This window comes from Triturus cristatus, chromosome 5_1 (genome assembly GCF_964204655.1).
Source record: "Triturus cristatus chromosome 5_1, aTriCri1.1, whole genome shotgun sequence".
In the NCBI taxonomy this organism is placed as follows: Eukaryota; Metazoa; Chordata; class Amphibia; order Caudata; family Salamandridae; genus Triturus; species Triturus cristatus.
In genome coordinates this window covers 34978969-35000293 of record NC_140587.1, presented here as the reverse complement: position 1 = coordinate 35000293, position 21325 = coordinate 34978969, and the positions used below count along the sequence as shown (strand labels likewise).

Here is a 21325-nt window from a genome sequence, read left to right as displayed (position 1 = left end):
AAGAGTTAAGGTAGAGAATATATTGAGAGCGGCATAGGTTGAGAAATAGGACAGGGCAGTGGAAAGAGTAGTAGACTGAGAATTGGGATGAGTCAGAGTGGAGGTAGAGGATATATTGCTAGAGGTATGGGATGAGATGTAGGGTAGTTCATTGGATATACTGAATTAGAAGCAAAGTAATAAATATAAAGATGCATATGTACATGAAAGGTATATATATGCATAAGGAAGGTAATGTATGGAGATTAAAAATGCATTTAATAAACCCAGACTTTTAAGTGCTGCTGTACTATAAACTAAGGTATTTGTATTTATTATTTTTAAATTCAATAGTGAAGCACTTGTAGATAAATAGTTATGATAAAAAGATGTACTTATTTATGCAGTCCCTTATATACATGTTACACATAGAACAATGTAACTAAGTAATATGTAAAGTTTTTTTAAGCAGAATTAACGAATATCTATATCTTTAAAAACATAATTATTATGCATGATTATACAAAGCAATACACATATGTAGGTACACATCTATAGTCCAAATAAATGCTTGTATACAGGGGCCATGTTGTATATTTATGTTCGAGTATGGTGGTTATGTGGGGAAGAGCCAATTCTTGTGTAGTATTCTGAAGATAAGGTTGTTATCCATGGATCTTATGGTTTGGGGGTAAAGAGTTCCATAGTTTGACTGCTTGAACAGAGAAGGATGGGCCACCCATGTTTTTTTCTTGTATGGTGGGATTTTGAGGCGCGGTGTTACTGTAGAGCGGAGGTTCCTTTGTTGAATGCATTTTGTAATATTATTCCTGATGAAGAGTGGTCCTGTTCCATGTATCGCTTTGTGGGAGAATCAAAGCAGCTTGAATGTGGGTCTTCTGGCAACTGGTAACCAATGTAGGGCTTTCAAGGCAGGGGAGATGTGGGCTTGTGGCTTTATATGTAAGAGTAGTCTGGCATCAGAGTTCTGAATCCTTTGTGGTCTATTCATTGATGTTAAAGGTGATCTGTGGTAAAGGCTATGTGGAAATCCTAGGTGGCGGAAGATGCGTCGCAGAGTTTTTATAGTAACAAAGCTTGATCTTGCTAGTTTATCCACTTGGGCATTCATTTATAGCTTGGATTCCATGGTCATTCCGAGGTTTCTTACTTCCTTTGATACTTTAGGCAGTGTTTCCAGATCATCAGGCCAGACTGCGAGTTGGTCATGATTTTTCCAATCGCCACAGGTGAGTATTTGTGTTTTGGAAGCATTCAATTTGAGATGGCTCCATGTCATCCATTGATCCACAGCTCTGAGACAACTCAAAATTGGTGAGTTTCCAATGTCTTTGGGGTATTCCTGTTGAAGTATTTGTGTGTCATCTGCATATTTATAGCACGAGAGGTGAAATTGATTGATCAGTGCCGGTAAGGACTTCATGTAGATGTTGAAAAGCATGGGTGAGATCAAAGAGCGTTGAGGAACTACTGCTTTTGTGAAGTACAGTTTGGAAGAGAAAGGGGGGGTATGGATGACATTAGTTCTGTTGTGAAGGAAGGATGTGATTCAGTCTAGAGCAGTCCCCTCTATGCCCGCTTCGTAGAGTCGTATCAGAGTCTCGTGGTCAACCGTGTCAAAGGCAGCTAAGAGGTCTAAGAGAAGAAGTGCAGCAACCCCGTTGCGGTCAACTATGTTCTTAAGGTCATCCCAGATAAACGAGGGCAGATTCTATGCCTCTTCCTGGACGGAATCCCGTTGGAAATCTGAAAGTATGGCATTATCCTCAATAAATTGGGACATCTGGGCGAATGCTACTCTTTCTATCCGTTTGACCAGGAAAGGTCCATTTGTAAATGGTCTGTAGTTGTCAGGGTTCAGCAGGTCCAGGTTTATCTTCTATAGTAATGGGCGTATGTATGACCTTTTTTTAGTTCTTCTGGAAAATTCCTATAGTTAAGGAATTGTTGATGATTCTTCTTACTGGTGTGGCAGCAGAGGTTGTTAGAAGAATACTCTTGAAGGTTTGTGGTGGACACGGGTCAGAAGGGCTGCCGGCAGGTCTGCTTGCTTTGACCAGTTCCATAAATTAATTGTGTGAAATTTGTTGGAAGAAATGGGGAGGCTGGGTTAGAGTATACTTGGATTCTTCTTTTGGAAAGGGGTCTGTGCTAGTGCTTCTTTTTTGTTTTAACCCCTTCAGCGCGGCGCGGATTTCCGCACTACGCTGAAGGTTCTGTGCGCGGGCGGGGCCATGACGGAGCGGTTCCGTCATGCGCACAGCGCAACCGACGTGCATGACGGAACCGCTCCGTCATGCGCGTCGAAGGGGTTAAATATGAGTCCAATGTGTCTTCTCTGGTCGTGTAATAATTTGCCAGTTTGTCTGTGAAATCTTGAGTAATGGGAGGAGCTCCTTCTAGGCAATTTGGTTTACGAAATTCTGAGAGACTTTTATAGAATTCTTTATTTGGACATTTAGCATTTTGAATTCAGCCTGAATAGGCTTTTCTTAGCTTTTTTGATAGCTGACTTGCATAATCTGTTAAGTTGATCTTGATTGGTGTTAGTTGTGAGCCAGGCACATTGCAGCTTTCTAATTTGTTGATTTATCTCCTTTATCTCTGTATTTCTCCAAGGTGTCCATTTTCTTTTGTTCTTTTGTGTTGTTCTTAATGGTATTGGGATATCAAAAGCTTCCTGTAGCCACACATAGTTTTTTAACAGAATGTATTGTGTTTAGATCTGTACTGGAGGTTAGCTGTGTTTCTAAGTGTTCCAAATGAAGTTTGTTCCAGGATCGGTAGGTGGATGCATGTAAGGTGGTTTTAGCTGTGTTGCTTTGTGTTTATGTTGGAAAGCAAGCAAATGGTAGTCTGACCATGTGAGATGAGTTATTGTTTCAAAGGTAACTAGTTCTGTATTTGCAAAAATGACATCTAGGATGTGTCCAGCAATGTGTGTGGGTCTTTGGAAGATCTGATGTAGGTTCAGTGCATCTGGGCAAGTTATGATTGTTTTTGGATGGGGTATATTGGGTTTGTCAAACCAAATGTTGAGGTTACCCAGAATGCATAGGTTGGAGTGTAGTGTTATCAGGTTTGAAACTGTGCCTAGAAGGGTGTCTGTGAATGTTTCATTGCTAGGTGGAGGTCTGTAAAGGAGCAGGAAGTTGTAGGAGGAAGATGTTGGGTTGCATCCGGTAAAGAAGGCCTCATAACCTTGAATGGAGATATCGTCAGTCATACTGATATTTAATGTTTGCTTGAACACAACAGCTAGGCCACCTCCTCTTTTGCCTATACGATTCTGCATGATAGTTTGATAGCCTAGAGGAACGGCTCATGCAGGACTAGAGCCATATCATCTCCCAACCATGATTCAGTTATGAATAGTGTATCTGCTTTTGCGTCAGTGAGAAGGTCGTAGAAGTGATGTTTGTCCTCAGAGCGATCGAGCATTTATCAGTAGACAGTTTAGAGAATGTGCTTTGGTGCTAGTGTGACTTTGTTTTGTAGAAGAGTGAGCAGTGTTTTGTGGGTTTGTAGCAGGTGTCCTTAGTGTTGGTATTTGATGTATGAGGATAGCAGTGGTGTAGCTGTTCTGTATCGTGCTCCTCAACCAGCAGGCCAAGAAGGTATTTTGATGGGTCTGCGTGTGTGGGTGGTGGAGATGGTGGTTGAGAGTGAGTTGGTGAGCTGGATGTTTTTGTAGTTTAACCTTGTTGTGCAGTAGACATGGAGAAGCAAAGTTGTGAGGAATGGCATGTTGCTTTTTTTGCTTGCTTCTGCTTAGTGTTGAATGTGTATGAGTTAGGGGTGGTGGTGTAGCATGTGGGTCATGTAGTAAAGTTCTAAATTGTCCAATGGATGAGAGGCGGTTAAAAGAGCTGCTGTGTTACTATTTATGTGTTGGGTATTGGGGAGGAGAAAAAGCTTGGCATTGGAGTTTGTTCATGGTGTGTTTCATTTGTCTAGTCTGGAAGGTGGGAGTGGGCATAGGTTTGTAGTTTGTGATGGAACGTATTATGAGGGGTTGTGCTTGAGATATTTTGTTGAGCTGGTGTGTGTTTTATGTTTTGTTTTTGAGAAGTAGTGAAATGAGGTGCTGATGTATTTGTTTTCTGAGAAGGATTTTTTTTTTTAAAGTTTTGATTGACAACATGAGGAAATAACCATAAACAATTAGCATCAATATAGACAAAAGAAATACACTTTTCTAAAGCTCAGTAGATAGGATAATGACCCAAGATCATTTTAGCTATACATAAATATCCAAGATTTTTTTTTTTTTTTTTTAATGAACCCCAATTTTTTTCAAATTTACATAATGAACGAACCCCCCTCATTTTAGCTAGTGCGAGTTCCATATCATATGTTTTTGACCAGACCCCACCACTCTAAAACCGACGGTGGGCCCCGCGAGATCCAAACCCGAGCTATTGTCAGTCTGGCACAGGCCAATAAAATAGCTATTAGATCTTTCTGGTTAAAGTTCGTATTCTGCCCGCCCAACATTACATCCAGTGCTGTAAATGTTATAGATCTCTTAAGTTTGAGTCAAAATTTGAGCAACTCTTCGCCAAAATTCTGTTAATTCCGGACAAAAAAAGAACATATGTTTCAAGTCAGCTGCCACTAAATCGCATTTTGGGTACTTTGTCCGATCACTAGTAGAATTATTTAAAGACCATTTTGCTATCCTTTCGGGTGTATAGTATAACAAACATATTGTTCTATACTGCTGCCGTCTCAAGTTGGAAGAGTGTATCGCCCTACTGATACTGCTGAGAGCTGACGAGATAGTATTAGCTGTAATGAAGGTACCCATTCTTTGACTCCAGCGATCGGCTAATCTCCAACAATCATCCTCCTTATAGGAGTTGAAACTTTTATATCCGATACAAATCAATGATTTATCCTTAGCCGCATATAAACAGTTCCATATATCCGAATCCCGAACAGTTGTAAGATTCATACTACGTATAAAATAATCACGAATCTGATAGTACTTAAACCGCATGCCTTCTGAGAGATTATATAAAATCATCTGTTTTTCAAATGTCATAAATCCACTAAAGTTATAGAGATCCCCAAGGATATTTATGCCCGAACTAGACCATCGTTTACCAATCCCATCATGAAAGATTTCTGGAAGACCTGGGTTATCCCATAGGGGAAGTTTAGGATGAAAAAACGATGTCTTGCACTTAGTAAGAATAGCACGCCAAATAATTACACTATCCCGCGCGGTCTTCAATTTAACCCGCTTACAGTAGTTTGGGTCATTAGTTCTTAAAAGAAACTGTCTGTAGCCTGAAACAGCCCCAAATCTCCTTGCCTCCTGAGTTATCCCCTTCATTGCTTCAATAACGTCTGTTGAATATATTGCAATGTCATCTGCATATACTGTAATTTTCAGAGAATTCGAGCCAGAGACAAAAGGGATTATTCGGGGTTGATTTTGCAGAGCTGAGAGAAATGATTCCATTGATAAAGCAAATAATAATGGTGACAGAGGGCACCCTTGACAAGTGCCACGAGAAATTAAAAACTTAAAAGATTGCAACCCTGCATAGCTAATTTTGGCACTAGGATGATCATATAGAGCTTGTATCCATTTTAAAAACTGGCCTCTAAACCCGAATGCTGACAGCGTAGCGCAGAGGAAGTCCCACCCCACTCGATCAAAAGCTTTTTCAGCGTCTAATAGTATCATACCGAGTGGGGTTGACTTGATCCTAGCAACATCAAGTGCTGTCACTGCCATATTTACATGGGCCGTGGTATCCCTTGCTAATATGAACCCCTGTTGCTGTGGGGACACCAGGCCACACATCGGTGCCAAACGAGTTGCCAAAATTTTAGCAAAAATGTTGACATCGGTGTTTATAAGCGATATGGGTCTATATGACCCACATTCATCAGCTGGCTTATTTTTTTCCTCCTGCTCCAATAAATCTAGCTACCTGACTGAACAATGGAAGTAACTCGTCCATGCACGTTTTATATAACTCCAGGGGAATTGAATCCTCTCCTGATGCTTTACCAGACGGCAAGGCAGTAATTGTTAGTTTGATTTCTTCCATCGTGATATCCCCTATTAATAAGTCAGATTTTTCGTCATCTATACGATTCAATAAGTTAATTTGCAGATGTGTGTATATTGCCCAGCACAGGCTGATTTTCCGGGGTATAGAGTTCTCGATAATAGTTAGCAAATTGTTCCAGTATCTGATTAGGATGCTCATAGACCAGGTTATTGGGCCCCTTAATTGCCTTTATAAGAGTTTTAGCCTTATCGTCTGCAACTTTGTATGCTAGAATCTTCCCTGTTTTTCCCCACTCTCATATTGGGATAGATTATATTTATTTAGCTTAGCAATACTTTTTTCCCTAAATGCGTTTTTTAGAGCAGATTTAAGGTCAACCAAAATGTATCCCAGATCCTCTACATTTGTCAAGCCCTGGAGTAACGCCTCGGCCATTTGATTCTCTACTATGAGTATATTTGCAATCGTTTTTTCTGTTTCCTTGCATTCATAATTCTGTCTCAGTATAAATTGTTGAGTGAAACCCCTAATACTAGCCTTGCAAGCATCCCATACCACGGTGGGTGGGGCTGAGTCAATATTAATTACCAAGAATTCTTTCAAATGTACCTTGAGCTGCATTAAAAAGTCTTTATTTGAGAATAAGTACCTGGGAAATGAAAAAAGCTGGGTTCTCTGTCTCTCCGCTGATATTCTAAAGGAGAGAAGGATGGGGTTATGGTCAGAAGTGACCCTTGGGCAAATCTCCATAATACTGGATTCTAAAATCCTATCTGAAACCCAGGCCATATCTATACGTGAGCATAATCTATGTGCGGCTGAATAATAAGTATAACCTGCCACATTTGGATTAATACCCGCCAAGCATCCTTTATTGCATCTATTCGGCCCATTTCTTTGATTGCAGCTCGTGTCTTCCGCATCCTCTGAAAGGCCCCACGTCTGGTAGTATCAATATCATAGTTCATAATACAGTTAAAATCGCCCATTACTACCTGTTCTCCCTCCCAACCCAGCAACTCTGTTTACCCTGTCAAGAACGGTGGGGTCATCTATATTTGGACCATATACAACAAAAAACGTATATTTACAGCCTTCCATTATTATTTGTGCTATAGCCCGTCTGCCACCTTTATCTGAAGCTGTTTTACTAATCTCGGGTCGAAATTGCTTGCGTTTTAAAATTGCAACTCCTCGTATTGAAGCGTTTAAATCTGAACTGACAACTACATCATACCCTAATTGCCCTAATAAACTACGGTCTTTATAGGAGATATGTGTTTCTGAAAGTAAAACTATTTGCGGATTGTACATCCTTAATTCTTCGAAAACTAGCCGCCTCTTATTTCTGCTATTCAAACCTGCCACATTCCAGGCTAAACATCTCAGCCGATCCATCCTAATAAATCTTTATTCATTAGAACCAGAAAAGTCTTACTATTGGTATTCTTAATGCGCATTATCCTCATGTTGTTTTTTCTAGATCCCCCCCCACCCGTGATCCCATCTGAACCCTACTCCCCCCCCCCCATCCCACACCTTCCCACCCTGCTACCCCTGTCCCATAGGGGAGGACTCCCCTCTTTATCCAGCTGCCACTATCTGGGCAGCCATACAGAGTCTCAGCCATGGTGGTCTACCCCGCACCTTTTCATTCTGCATTACCAATATTAAAAATTGCACTTAATATACCCAGTACATGTATGATATGTAACATATACAAGAAATAACTAACAACCCCCACGTGAATTCACTGAAACCCACCAAACACCAAGTGATCTCTTAAGCATGTCCATAATTATTACAGAACACTGTTCTACATCTACATCTTCTCCGTGGCTTCTGCTTGCCACTTGGCCACTAACTGTTCCGCATCTTTCATTTGTGAAGAAATATGTATGGCCACTCTTAAATACTTTCAAGCGCGCTGGTTCTTGCAAAAAGACTTGGCCACCAAGAGCTTTAATTGGATCTATAAACTGTCGTAGCTTCCAACGCCTTTCCATTGTGGCTTTGCTTAAGTCTGACCTTACAAAAAAGGTAACAGATTCTATTGAAACTGGAGTTCGGTTTGAGCCTTCAGTGAGACAGCCTGTCTCAATAAAACATTTCCTAAATAGATGAAAAATGGCTGAGGGTATTGACCCCCCCCCCCCTTATTCCTCTGGACTAACGGTAATCTGTGGACCCTTTGTAACTGCGAGTCCCAGTCCCAGTCGGAGAGGTCTGGAAATGCCTTTTGAAATAATTGGACTATATAGGCCCTCGGATCTGCCCCTTCTGCCCCTTCCGGAATTCCGAAAAGTCTAAAGTTTTGTCACCGCTGGCGATTCTCCTTGTCCTCCAGCTTATCCTGTATACTTGAAATCTGAGCCTCATGCTTCTTCACAAGAACCTCTGTGCAAGCCGACAGTTCTTCAGTGCCCGCGACTCTCTGCTGCAGCTCTGAGATCTCTTGAGTTAATCCTCCAAGTTTACCCGCCATCTCTTGTAGGGAGTATTGCATTCTGCTGTTATCCTCTCGTACCTGCAAATAGTGCTGTTGGGCTTCCTGTCTTTGCTCATTTAAGGCCTGTAATATCAGACATAATGATGATGTCTTATCCTCCTGATTAATCGTGCCCCCATCTGTCGATTGTATTGCCACTTGAGTCAAACTAGTACCTTCTATGATTTGATCCACTCTGGAGACTGACAGTATAGATTGATTCGCGTCCGGGGAGCCCACCTTAGAGCCGTCTGCTTCTGTTATGGGCGGGGTAAGAATTTTCGTTAGGCTTCCATCCATAGGGCTAGTACCCGAGAGTCTTAATACCATAGACTTGACTCCGCCCTTTGCCTGCACCCATTTCCGTAAGGGGCTATTATCAGAAATGGCTTTTCCACGTGGGGTTATAGTGTTCTGCCCACCAATAGCCTTTTTTACTTTTATTTTGGGCTTTCCTTTCACTTTCTTGCCGCCAGATATTTTGCCCGTGTCCGTAGGAGTTTGAGTAGTAATCTCCACTAGATCCTCAAAGTCTTTTTTTGAGCCTATTTCATTTCCCGTTCCTGCTTCTTCCAGCATATAGTCTATAGCCGCGCAGACCTTTGCCCCCAATTCCGCCACTTCAGCCGCTCTGAGTGTCAATGGGACTAACTGCCAGATTTGGCGCATTTGTATGGCTGGATGTATTAGGTAAGTTAGACGGGCTCCTGCCAGATGTATCAAACGTACCCACCGGCTGAGCTATTGTGGATGTAAGAGGTAAGGGTCTCTGCAACGCCATTCGGGTCACCCGAGTCTGCGCTGTCATTATTCAGGGCTGGGGCTGCAGCTGCCTCTAAAGTCAAATCAGCCCTAGCCGTCTCAACATCAATAGCGACCTGACTGTAACATGCACCTCTCCGCCATATCCCCTCCATCGACAGTACCTGCTTCTCCTGCGGTGGCGTTCCTGCCAGTACGGGTGCTTCTTGGGGCAGTTTTAGGTGGCACTATCTACTACTGTACTGCAGCCTCCATCACCGTCACGAGCACCGGAGCCACAGTGGGAGCTACCGCAAGCAGCAGACCCGACCGGCCAGCCAATCTCCATAAAGGAGACCACTCTACCTGCAGCAACCACCCAATTCGGATTTTGAAAGGCCGCCACATCCGTTCATCCACCCTGATTTTATATCAGGTCAGGGGTTTTCTTTTCCTTTCAGCATTCCGTTCATAGAGAGCTCGATCCAAAAAATCTGTTTGTTTCTACCATGGGCGTGAGGAGAAACACCACTCTGCTGTGCTCCATGGCGGCTTCAATCTGCCATCTTGCTCCTCCCCTCTGAGAAGGATTTGTATGTAAAGTTTTGCTGGTGAGTGGAAGTTGTAAGGAAAACGGGGTGGTGACGTGTTTCGTGAATAGAATGTATGTTGTGTGTAAGAGGGAGTGAACTAGAGTTAAGAGTGTGTTAGATTTCATTGCTGAAAGAAGTAATATGTGTGGTGCAGTGGAGAGTAAGTGTTGTGCAGTTGTGTTATTGCAGTAGAAAGAGGAGGAGGGTGTTGGTGGCTGAAAAGATGGAAAGCGGAGTATAGGTTTGTTAGTGACACAAAGGGGCTGTTAGGAGTTATTAGAGCAGGAAGTGTGTGTCTGGATGGGATACAGTTAAGTATGGTGTGGAATTGGGTTGTGTTAGTGATGAGTAGATTGGTCAGTGGTATAGGATAGAGTTGTGTATTGTTTCTAAGTGATGGTGCAAATGTGTGGTAGCTGCGATAAAAGGGTGTATAGGTGTGGTTTGTGGGGTTTTGTACTGGGTCCTGAGACATTGAACTTTGTAGTAAATGAGTAGAGTACATGTGCTTTGAGTGTGTTAATCCGGTTGTGAATGGTGTAGGGTGGGTACTGGTGTACGTGAATTTGGCCAGAATTTCTGGCCCTAGGCCCGACAAGTCATGAACAAGCTCAAACAGGCAACTTTGAGCTCTGTATGTTGTTTTTTGTCGTTTTGGTTGTTTGGCTTAGATAAAGATACTTTATTTTTCTAAACGGGTGTGGTGTCCATTTGTGGTGTTTTTACTGTGTTACTGTGTGTTATATACAAATACTTTACACGTTGAATCTGAGATAGGCATGACTGCTCGTGCCAAGCTACCAAGGGTGTGCGCAGTGGTTATCTTGGGTGTGTAACTCCCTTACCCTACCTAGAAGGAGGGGTCCCTACCAGGACAGCGTGCATGCCACTGGCAACTAGAAACTCCCATTTCTAAGTCTCAAAAAAGCACACATTGCCATAGCAATTCCTGACATTGAACAAAACTACAGTGTGTGTTGATATGCTCCTTTTGAAAGAGCAGATTGCAATCATTCGTAATGATGCCCGTCGACAGATAGAGATATATATATTTAGAGAGAGAGTTTTAGTAAAAACAAAAGTTCTTGGTTAACGCCAGACTTAATTAGAGGCCAAAATCTATTATAAAGTCACGAAAGTTGACCCATGGCATGTCTTTGCATTAGTGCAGATTTACATATTTAATGAATTCACAAGAATTTAGATAAGTAGACCAGGAAATCGTACTTCTAGAAAATATTTGTGAACTGTATTTTAGCACAAGCAAATATACATGTGTAGCTCCTGCAAAAATCCGTTGAGCATTTACAAGTTCACTTTCTCTGCAACCACTTTTTTCCCAACCCTGAAAGAACTTTTGCTCCTGACCCTAGTCAGTAGTAAATATTAAACCTTTCTCTAGTTTGGGAAAAAACTAGAGAAGTACCGGTGAAAACCCTTAAAACATGCAAGTTAGTAGGTTTGCACAGACTCAAAGGGCATTCCAACCCTGGAACTGCTTACTGCTACCTCCAGCCCCAGTATGCAGATCTGCATAAAGGTGGGAAAATGAGGAAATTCATAGAATTCAAGCCCTACTATGGTATGAGCCCTGGTACAATAAGAGAGGCTATTATCAGAGCTCTTATATAATGAGATTCCCGCCACAATTTGTGGCCACACTGCATGGCAGCAAAGGGACAAGTAGAATTTTTTACAGGATATGGAGATTTATGAAGCAACCTGTCCCATCGACAAGTAGATATATTTTTTTTAATCCCACACCCGACAGCACCTACTGCCTTAAAACCCTATCCTTGTAGCCTAACATTATCTAATCTCCCTCAGCCTCTCTCCCCAACAATTCACCTGAAACCGCATAGCCCCTATTAATGATCAAACCTAACTAGTATTAACAGAATCTATCATAAAGTAACTGGAGTAAATGCATGCAATGATTTTTTCTTGCAAGCACATGACAAGTTCAGGTTTATTTTCATGATTTGAAACTCCAAAGAGGTCCACAAAAGAATACAAAATACACAGAACAATTTCAATTATAGTGACAGACATAAAACATCAATATCTTCAGAGAAGCCATAAATTCTTGAAGTCATAAGAGACAATAATATCTTAAAAGTTAGATCGTGCTAAAAGATCAATATATGGTTAACAAGCATTTTAAAAAGCAATTCGAAAGACTATGATTTCATTGGTGGGCGGGGGGAATTAAACTGTAATTGCAAAATCTCAGAGGAAGATTGCACCAACAATTTCAGAAATAAAGGTCTTAGCATTTTACGGTGGTGCAAACTCACTTGACCATAACAAACATTTAACCACTGAATTAACCACTAACCTTGGGTTCCAGAGTAGGGCACAGCTCACAGTAAAGTGCTTTAATGCCTCATCAGGGGTAATAGGTGCTATATAAATGCAATTACAATATTTGAGTTTAACGAGACCATATATATCATACAAATAATTTGTATTCTAGCACATAAGTGACTGCCTTTCTATAAGCTACCTCTGAAAGTTTGGTAAAGCTGTGGTGCAATCATTTATTTATTTATATTAATGTTCTTATAGAGTGCGAACATGACCCGTGAGGGTATCCGAGTGCTTTACATGGTTAACAAGGGAAAAACAATAGAAAAAACAGTAAAGACAGTAAAGTCTCCAAAACAGAGAAATATAAAAGGGGGAGGGTTGAGGGGAGCATGGGGGCAAAGGGGACACAATGTGAGGTTAAAGTTCAAGCTAGGGATGGCGGAGACCGTGGCCCCTTGGGGTCTCGATGGTGTCTGGTTGTAGAGTTGCGGAAGACGCAATAGTCTTGGAATCCAGCAGCAAGTCATAGCGGCTGAGAAGGGGTCTTATTTCAGGAATTTTATACATCAGATCAATGCCCTCCTGCCAAGTGCTAAACCTGCAGCAATTTCTGGCTTATCAGCAAACAGCGCTTTGCGTGGCGAGCCATGAAAGCCCATGTTTATTACGGAGAAAAGCAAAACTACAATTCCCAGAAGGCTCTGTGCCGCTAGCTCAAAAGCATGGACTAACTGAAGGTGTCACACATAACATAAGCCAACTCTGCAGCAGCAAGTCAAGATTATCTCTGACAGTCAAGCAGACCTGGTGCAGAGTCCAATACATGAAATCATTACTACTGCCCAGACAGAGGGATTATATGCCAGGATCCCTTGTATGGGCGGATAAGGGCATGGGTATTGAATTCTTATCTCCCCTTATACGTGAGTACTTAATAACAAGTAGCATTACATATAGACTAAACACACACAGACAATAAAAGTACATTTAATACACATTCTTGCCCCCAAAAATGCAACTAATAAAAACAGCCTTTATGGAAAAAAAAAAAGGTAAAAACATATTTTTTCAATCACTTCGCACCACTCCTATACGAAACCTTTCCACACATTGTTAAAATGTCTCCACTTTTAAGTATTTCGCGGACAGTAGCTCATCTAAATTCAGAGGGTTCACAAAACTGTCAAAGACTGGGTGTCAGGCTTTTTTCTTAACATATGCCTTCCATAGCACAAGACCACACACACCAAACCTTAACATGGCCTGCACATGAAGCTAATGCACAGGGGGTGGAACATGTCATCCGAGCTTGCTTTTAAGTGTATCTTCTCACCCCTCTCAAGTGGAAGATTGGTAAAGTAATTCGAAGGTCATCCTTCCAGAAAATGTCCACTTTACGGAGAAAGTAGTGCGTTAAATGGGCCGGTACTCACCGGTACTGAGTACCGGCACTTCTCCATTACCAAATAGAGTACTCACTGTCACACACAGATAGTCATGTGAGCATGCATCGCATTTCTACACTGCAGCGCATGCTCACATATTGGTGATTTCACAAGGAGGACAGTGACTCCATGGCACCAAGGCAGAGCAGCGTGTGACCCAGGCGCGCAATGCCCATTGGACTCAAAGGGCTTCAGCCCCCCCCTGTCGTGTGTGGCAGCCCAGGCTGAAACATCTTCCCGGGCACACACACAGCCGCACCAGAGTATTTCACAGGTCTTTAAAAGACATTTTGCTTGTTAATGAGGCTTTGATGTGTTTCACCCCTTCTAAGAGCCCCTGCAGCTCCACTCTGCCTTTTGCTTGAAGAATCGCCCCCCCCACCCCCCAATGAAATTTGACTTTAGTTGCGCATCTGGTGTGACCTCACCCGCCAGGAAGCTGTGCGCGGGAAGAAAGGGAAGCTCTTTAAAAAGCACAATTTGCTCTGGCTTTCCCTTTCTACTATGCCAAAAAGACGGAAAGGACAGCACAGCAGCTGGTGGGTGAGAGGGGACAACTGAGGAGAGCTTTCAGAAGTGAAGGGGTATAAGCGCAGTCAGCTGAAGAAATCGAGGGGTTACCTGAAGAAAGGGGCAAGCAAATTATAGAAGAGAATACACTGCGGGCGCGGGGCAGTGGGTTTAAAATAAAGCACCTGGTGGATGAGATGAGGCTCATCTGATGAGAGTCGGGGGTGGGTGGGTGTCCCAAGAAAGAGCCGAGGCTGTCGAGGTCGGTGGAAGGGGCCTGTTGAGTGAGGACAGAGCGACCGCTGCAGTGGCAGAGACTGGTACTTTAAGTGGGGGAGGGGTATCCCAGAAAAGCAAGAGAAGGAATTTGATGAGATGAACGAGGGGACATTTAAGATGAAAGGTGGCGTGACCACCTGAAAAAAGAGAAAAGGTAAAGAGACACATGGGGCATCGGAGGGGACATGGGGCTAGTAAGTAAGGGCTAGGGACATCAGAGGGTAGAGGTAGGAGAGTATCTCGTCATCCAAAAAAGTGTTATCTAAAGCGGGGGTGGCAGCTGAATAGAAAAATAATTTTATGGGGAGGGTGGTATTTATAAGTTGTGTTTTTTTTTTTTCCAGCTAATATAAAGTTTACCATAATGTGACTCATTTTTGTAACTAATTTAAACAATGAAAGGCGCAACAAACCATCATAAGAATTCAGATCGCATACTTGGAGGAAGAACGGATGTATCAAAATACTTAAACACAGTATAGACCTTACTGGGGCACACTGGAAGGGAAGAATATTGTGCATGGAGTTAAAATGCGCATTTACCAGAAAACACTGAATGTAGCTAACAATATAAGCATTCAAACACGACTAAGACATGACGTCCCATGGCTTGGGGAATGTTTCTCATTCGTTTCTATGATGTAAGATCACACTTTGAATTGCTTCCAGAATGCTTGTGTCTTATATCAAGCATTTCTCTGAAACGAGGCCTATTCCAGATTGCCAAGTACGCTTTTTTTGCTGTCATACACATGCTCAGTCACAGTTTTGGGGATCTCTTTGTTCTTTAAACCCGATAAGTGCTACTCTCCAAACAAAAGCGCTTCAACACCCCATCAGGGGTATCAAGCGCTATATAAATGCAAACCTTTTTCCCTCTTCTATCTCTGCTTTCCTTCTGAATCCAAATAACTGACTAATCTATCCACCACTCAAATGACTTTCACATTTTCACTATACTAATTCAACACTAATCCGTCTTGGGTTCCGGAGTAGCGTCCTACTTGCCGAAAAAGCGCTTCGATGCCTCGCCAGGGGTAGTAAGCGCTATATAAATGCAATTACAATACAATACCTTTAGTGTGGGTGGATTTGGCCAACTTCTACAAGCCCGTGATGGGAAGTGTTAGTGGTTAAGGTGCTTTCATGGGTGTCTGAATATTAAGGAGGCGAATGGGCAGAGAGTTGCCTCCATTCAGGTGGGTGAGGACCAGGGCTTCGACTGACACCGACATCTGGAAGGAAGAACGTCTGGAGGCAGAGCTCTTATCATACTGGGACAGGCCCATATCCAGTTACCTGCCACAGATGCAGAAATGACTAGATTCCCCAAACAGTGAATGTTACTGACATCCTACAATAATCGCAAACGGGGAAATTCAGTTTAATTTCTGCATGTCAAAGACTGTCTGCCTTGGGGAAGGGACGCTTACAGCCAGCCCTTCACCTCCTTTTATAGAAAATTGATGCAAATTCACATAACTTTCGGGGGAAATAACTGCAGTTTTCAGCTAAATAAAGTAAAACCATCTATTTTAGGTGTGGTTTATCTTTCATTTGCTGCCTTCTTCTGGATGCACACGCAGCACTCCCGCTTGGGAGTTCTAAACCCACAGAGTGCCACTAGTGTGTTGTGACAAAAGTATAATATGAAAATGGATTTCCATCGATGCAAAATTAGTGAATTGGCAAAGTGGTAAACAGACTACCGTAAATATTGTCCCAAGAATGTAGTTGACATTTCAGATGTGGTCAGAGGGCTAGACCCCTCAGGCCAGGCACGGAGCTTAAGAACCACCCACACCACTACAGGCCAGGACACATATCCCCGCACTGGAAGGAGGGAGCAGGCAGAGAAGTCAAAAGAAGGAAGGATCATGGTTAGCCGGGGAATCGCAGGCATGTGTTTCCAGGACAACGCTGTGGAGGCATCCATAAGTGTGCGGCTGTGAGCCGTACAGAGATATGAACGAGAAGTGCCAAATGTCTGCCCCTCCCAATTTCCACAACAGCAGCATAGAGATCTGTAGGGTCCCACTGCACTGTGAGGTGCACCAGACTGGTCATCACCAGTTGACGCAACAGCTGGCTGTATCTGGTATTCATGAAAAAAGTGAGCCACACAGTAGGAGTGGGAGCACCAGGGAACCCAAAGCACCCAAGGGAGGGAGCCAAGCCTTGGACTTGAGGAGAAGGAGCAGGCCTAAGGGAGGCTTTGAGCATCAGACGCATGTGGGTACAGGGTGCCTCCCATATCGGGAACCGTGGCTACAGCAGGCCTGCTGACCACCACCATCAGTGACACCGTGCTCATATGTGCCTGGTTATATGTGCCTCCATGCCTTTACTAGCCCCTAAGAATTTTGGAATAGGTTTTTCTGGGTGGCACAGTATCTGGAAGTGAATGAAAGGGTGAAATATTATTGCTCTGTTGCGAGACCCCAGATAACTTTCTTCTCCCAGGATCACTAGCATGACAGCTGATGGCTTCCTTCCACTGATGCGGGTCAGAGTTGCATTTTAGGATGTAGTCTTTTTTCCTTTAGTTAATTTTCAGTAAAACAAGTCTCTGCACCTTTTAATGGTTTGTTTAATATACAGGAGCCTCTGACAAAAAGAGAAACCTGATAGTTACCTTTCAATAGTCTGTCAACTTGTACAACTTAATACATGCAAGGGCATCCACAATAAATTGCAGAGGGAACAAATTTGTCGTCATTCACTACCGACAAAATTCTTGCGCCCTTCAAATGTTTTTTATTAGACCCACCCTGAGTCCCGCCTCTAGCCCCGCCTCCTTGCCACGCCCCCCAGCTTGATCTGATGAGTACCTGCACTTTTTTCCCCCCATTTAAAGCACTGGGAGAAAGACTGTCCCCCTGACACGATCCCCTTTGATCACGAGGCTATAAATAATAAATGTAGAATGATTTGCAAAAAACACTTTAAACTTCTGAAAAAGTGGAGTCCATAAACACTACTGAAAATAAAAAAAAGATCGTGAACTATAGTCCTACCAAATATTAACACGTAAACATATATGTTAAGTAAATGATATCGGAGCACTGGATCTCCGTTTATTTCTCCTTTGTTTTACATTTAGTTAACATCTTGAGGCTGTCCGTTTAACAGCCGCGGTCGGTAGTAGGAGTAACTGCAGGGCGGTGATGTGGGGAGGGGCAGGGTGGGGGGTAGTAAACTATGGATTACGGAGGTTTACAGGTAAATTAACATATAAATTAATAAAACGAATTATTGAGGGTGATGGAGTGGGAAGGGGGGGGGGCTGGCTCACCAATCCACAGGTCCCCCCACAGCAGCAGCAAAAGAAGAGGGCTCCAGCCCCTTCAAACTCGCAGCCGTGGGCAGAAGGGGACAGTCCAAGTGGTCTGGGAAGGGCCAAATGTGCGCGCTCCAGCCGCCCCACTGTGGAGTGTGGATGTGGCGAGTCTTGAAGGCTCCCATGTGTATGCCCCCTCCTTCCCCGAAGTAGTCTCCCAGGAAGGGGGCACCTCCACAGAAAAAAATGAACGGCTGCGGCTGCCGGGGCAAGTAGGACAGCCTCCGCTCTACGAGTGGGGCGGCGAGTGGAGGGGCCGCGGGGGTACCTGATATTACACATCAGCCGCCGGTGCAGGGGCGCACGTGCTGTGAATGTTTCTCTCCAGCCGCCTGTGTCTGACTCTCTCCTCTTTCCCTTTCAGATCCTGTTCACTGGATTCGGATCCGAGAGCTGAGGATTGTTCTTGTTGGGAGAACTGGAGTCGGGAAGAGCGCGTCCGCCAACACCATCCTGGGGCGAGAAGAGTTTGAGTCCAGAGACTCATCAGGGTCAGTGGAGGCGGCGTGTCAGAGGGTGAGCTGTGAGTACGGGGGCAGACGCGTCACAGTCATCGACACTCCCGGGCTCTTTAACACAGAAGTCTGTAAAGATTGGATTAAAGCGGTGACCCGGAGCCTCGTCCTCAGCGCCCCGGGGCCCCACGCCTTCATCCTGGTGACGCAGCTGGGGCGGCTCACTGAGAACGCGATGAAGAGACTGCGGGACCTCTTCGGGCCCGGGGCCGAGAAGCACCTGATGGTCCTGTTCACCCGGAAAGACGACCTGGGAGATCAGTCCATACAGAGCCACGTTAATGATCGTTATGAGGAGTTTAAAGATCTGATCCTAAAGCCTGGGAGGCCTTACTGCGCCCTCAACAACAAAGCAACAGGAGAAGAGGCGGAGCAGCAGAGGCGGGAACTGTTAGACCTCATTATAGGCCTGGTGGAAAGGAATAACGGGGGGTTCCACACACATGAGATGGATGAGAGGGCGCAGCGGGCACTGCAGGAAAGAGGGGAAGGGATATGGATAAGAATCCAAAAAGAATCATTTTTTAAGAAAACTTATGCTTACAAGAATAATAGGTATTAAATCGAAAGAAACAAAACAAGGGTGAAATAACACAGCAGAAGGAGAAGGAAATTAAAGAAGAAACTGAGAGAAAATTGGTAGAAAATGAACAACTGTTGAATGTTAAACTGGAAAACACTCAGAAGAAGTCGGAGTCTGGTGTCATGCAGTGGACAGAAGAGAGCGCTAGAATCGGGAGGGGAGAGGGGGGGGGGGGGCGGGGCCACTGTGACTGCATTCTTGAATAACCCGTTTGTCTATAGCGCTGTGTGTCAGAGGCGAACTCTTTCTGGGCGCTCCTTCTTCAAACTTATTTTTAGTAATTGCGTGTTCTTCTCATGACACCCTAAATGTTTCCCATTCCAGCCATGGGCTGCAGCACCAGCGCCTTGATACCGAGATTGCAAGTTCACCCAGCGCTTAATTGGTGCCGGTGGGGCCTACCGCCTCTCAAGGAATCCAGCGCTCATGTGTCCCCATCAGACGGGCATCCTGTCCTTCAGTTGCACCGGCCTCCGGCTTCGGGCCCCATCACTTCTTTTCCTCCCTGTGTTACCCGAGTCTCGGCTCCACCTTTGCACTGTTAATACTGTCTCCCAAAGTATAAAATGGATTCCTAAGTGCTGGTAATGACTTTCACTTTTCCTCTCCTGCAGAAAACCCGCGCCATAAATTACTATTATAATTTCATTATTTCTAATTGCCACGTCCAGCACCAGACGCATTTTTCTTGCTTCATAGCATTATTCAACCATGTAAATGGAGAGAGATGACACATTGTGTTTCTTAGTCTCACGATCCATGTTTTTAACACATTTATTTGAGATCGATTATTCTATCAAGCTCCACATTATATCTGAATTATTGCATTTAGTTATTTGCACGGTGCAAATAGTTTAGCCTAACGTATTTTTTAAGGAATCTGTTTTCTGTGTACATGAAATAAACTCAAATTGAAATGGAGTCTTTCCTGCTACCACTAATGAATGAATGCTTTGAACGTGTGAAAAAGGCCCTCTGTGCTAGTCTCAGGGCCAGCACCTCACGTGCTATAGACTGCTGGTCCCTGCTGAGTACCAGCACTTCTGCTCAGCAGCCCTCCTCACTCAAACAGATCACGCTTCTTCACTCTCATGCTGAGCTCAGATAGATTGAGAGAAGAAGTGACCGTCTGTTGTAAGTGACCATCTTCTGCGAGGGCCGCCCCCCCCCCTGCCTCTGCTCCCCCTTTCAAAATGCTGAAATGTGTATACACCTGGGGACCTATTATACAGAGTGCCCCGGGGGCCCCATGGGCACGTGCGCCTGCTTTCTGCACCCGCTGGGCAAATGCTAGTGTGGCCCCTTCTGTAATACAGATAGCGCTTGAGCACATGTAGCGCCAACTTATTCATTAGAGGGCATTTCCTCATCTACATGGGGGCGTGACCCAATGCAAATAAGTGAACCCCTTTGCCTCAGCGCCCGCGCCCTATTATAGACACAGGATCAGAGGCAAACATGCCTTTCGGAGGCGCAAAGTAAGTGGGCCGCCAGAAGATGGCAAACTTTCAATGCACCTCCTAAAGGCAGCCCTATGTAGGGGGAAAAAGGTTTTTGTGGGATTCCAAGAGTAAAACTAAACCTGTCTAATATTGGGTAAAAGAGTCTGTTTTCCTTCGTTGCTCTGTTGTATAATCCCAGAATGCCCTCCCTTACAGGGCCAGTGTGAATTGCGATCATCTCATTCATGAAAAACCCCACAGAAAGCAAACATCACTTCCGAGCTCCAGCTTATGAATTAAAAGTGCTACATTCCCTGCACTCAAAGTGCCCCCCCTCTCCCTTCAACATGGCATTGTTGTTCATGTGCAGTTGGCGTCTACAGGTCACCGAAAAGGCCCCTCATCCCTTTAGCCCCAGGTGAGGAGGTGAGGAGCCACCCAACAGGCCATCTCTGATTGTATATCCTGTAAGTCCATCCTATCGGACTCCAGACCCCCTATGGCAGGAGGTGGTCCGCTTTCGCTTCAATGTCCATTAGAATCCCCTTCAACCCACGAGCTGATTCTGTACTTGCTCCGCATCCCATCATGACGCACAAAGGGGCTTATTTATGAGCCCTTGCGTCAATTTTGTGCCGCCAGTGCGTCGCTTCATGTGACGCACCAGCGGCATAAAAAATGCGCCTCGTTGCACCATATTTACAAAGTGACGCATTTAGGCAGATGCGTCACTTTGTAAACCCCTGCGCCACATTACACCTGGGCCAAGTATAAGGTATGGAGGGGGGCGTTCCCAAGCAAGAAAGGGTCGTAGAAGTGACACAGTGAAATCTACGAGATTTCACTGCGCCACTTCTAGGACGCAAATGCGTCAATATCTTATGCCTGCCTCATGGCAGGCGTAAGACTGATGCAGGCACATTTCACATGGGACTTACCCATGTGTAATGACCCATTGCTAAAGTTGCGTCACTTTTGTGACACACTCCAGCAATGTGTCATTTTTGCTCCTACAGACACGTCCGAAATACTGACGTATCTGTAACT

At 44.1% G+C, this 21325-nt stretch overlaps 1 protein-coding gene across 1 annotated transcript in view; it reads left to right on the top strand.

The window, feature by feature from the left end:
• LOC146830022 (verrucotoxin subunit beta-like) overlaps nucleotides 1-19757 on the top strand; it is a 297695-nt gene extending 277938 nt beyond the window's left edge. The window contains exon 4 of the mRNA XM_085604256.1: nucleotides 18103-19757. Coding sequence (XP_085460382.1) covers nucleotides 18103-18815 — 713 coding nt within the window. The 3' untranslated portion in view covers nucleotides 18816-19757. The remainder of the gene's footprint in view (nucleotides 1-18102) is intronic.
• The last annotated feature ends 1568 nt before the right edge of the window (nucleotides 19758-21325 follow it).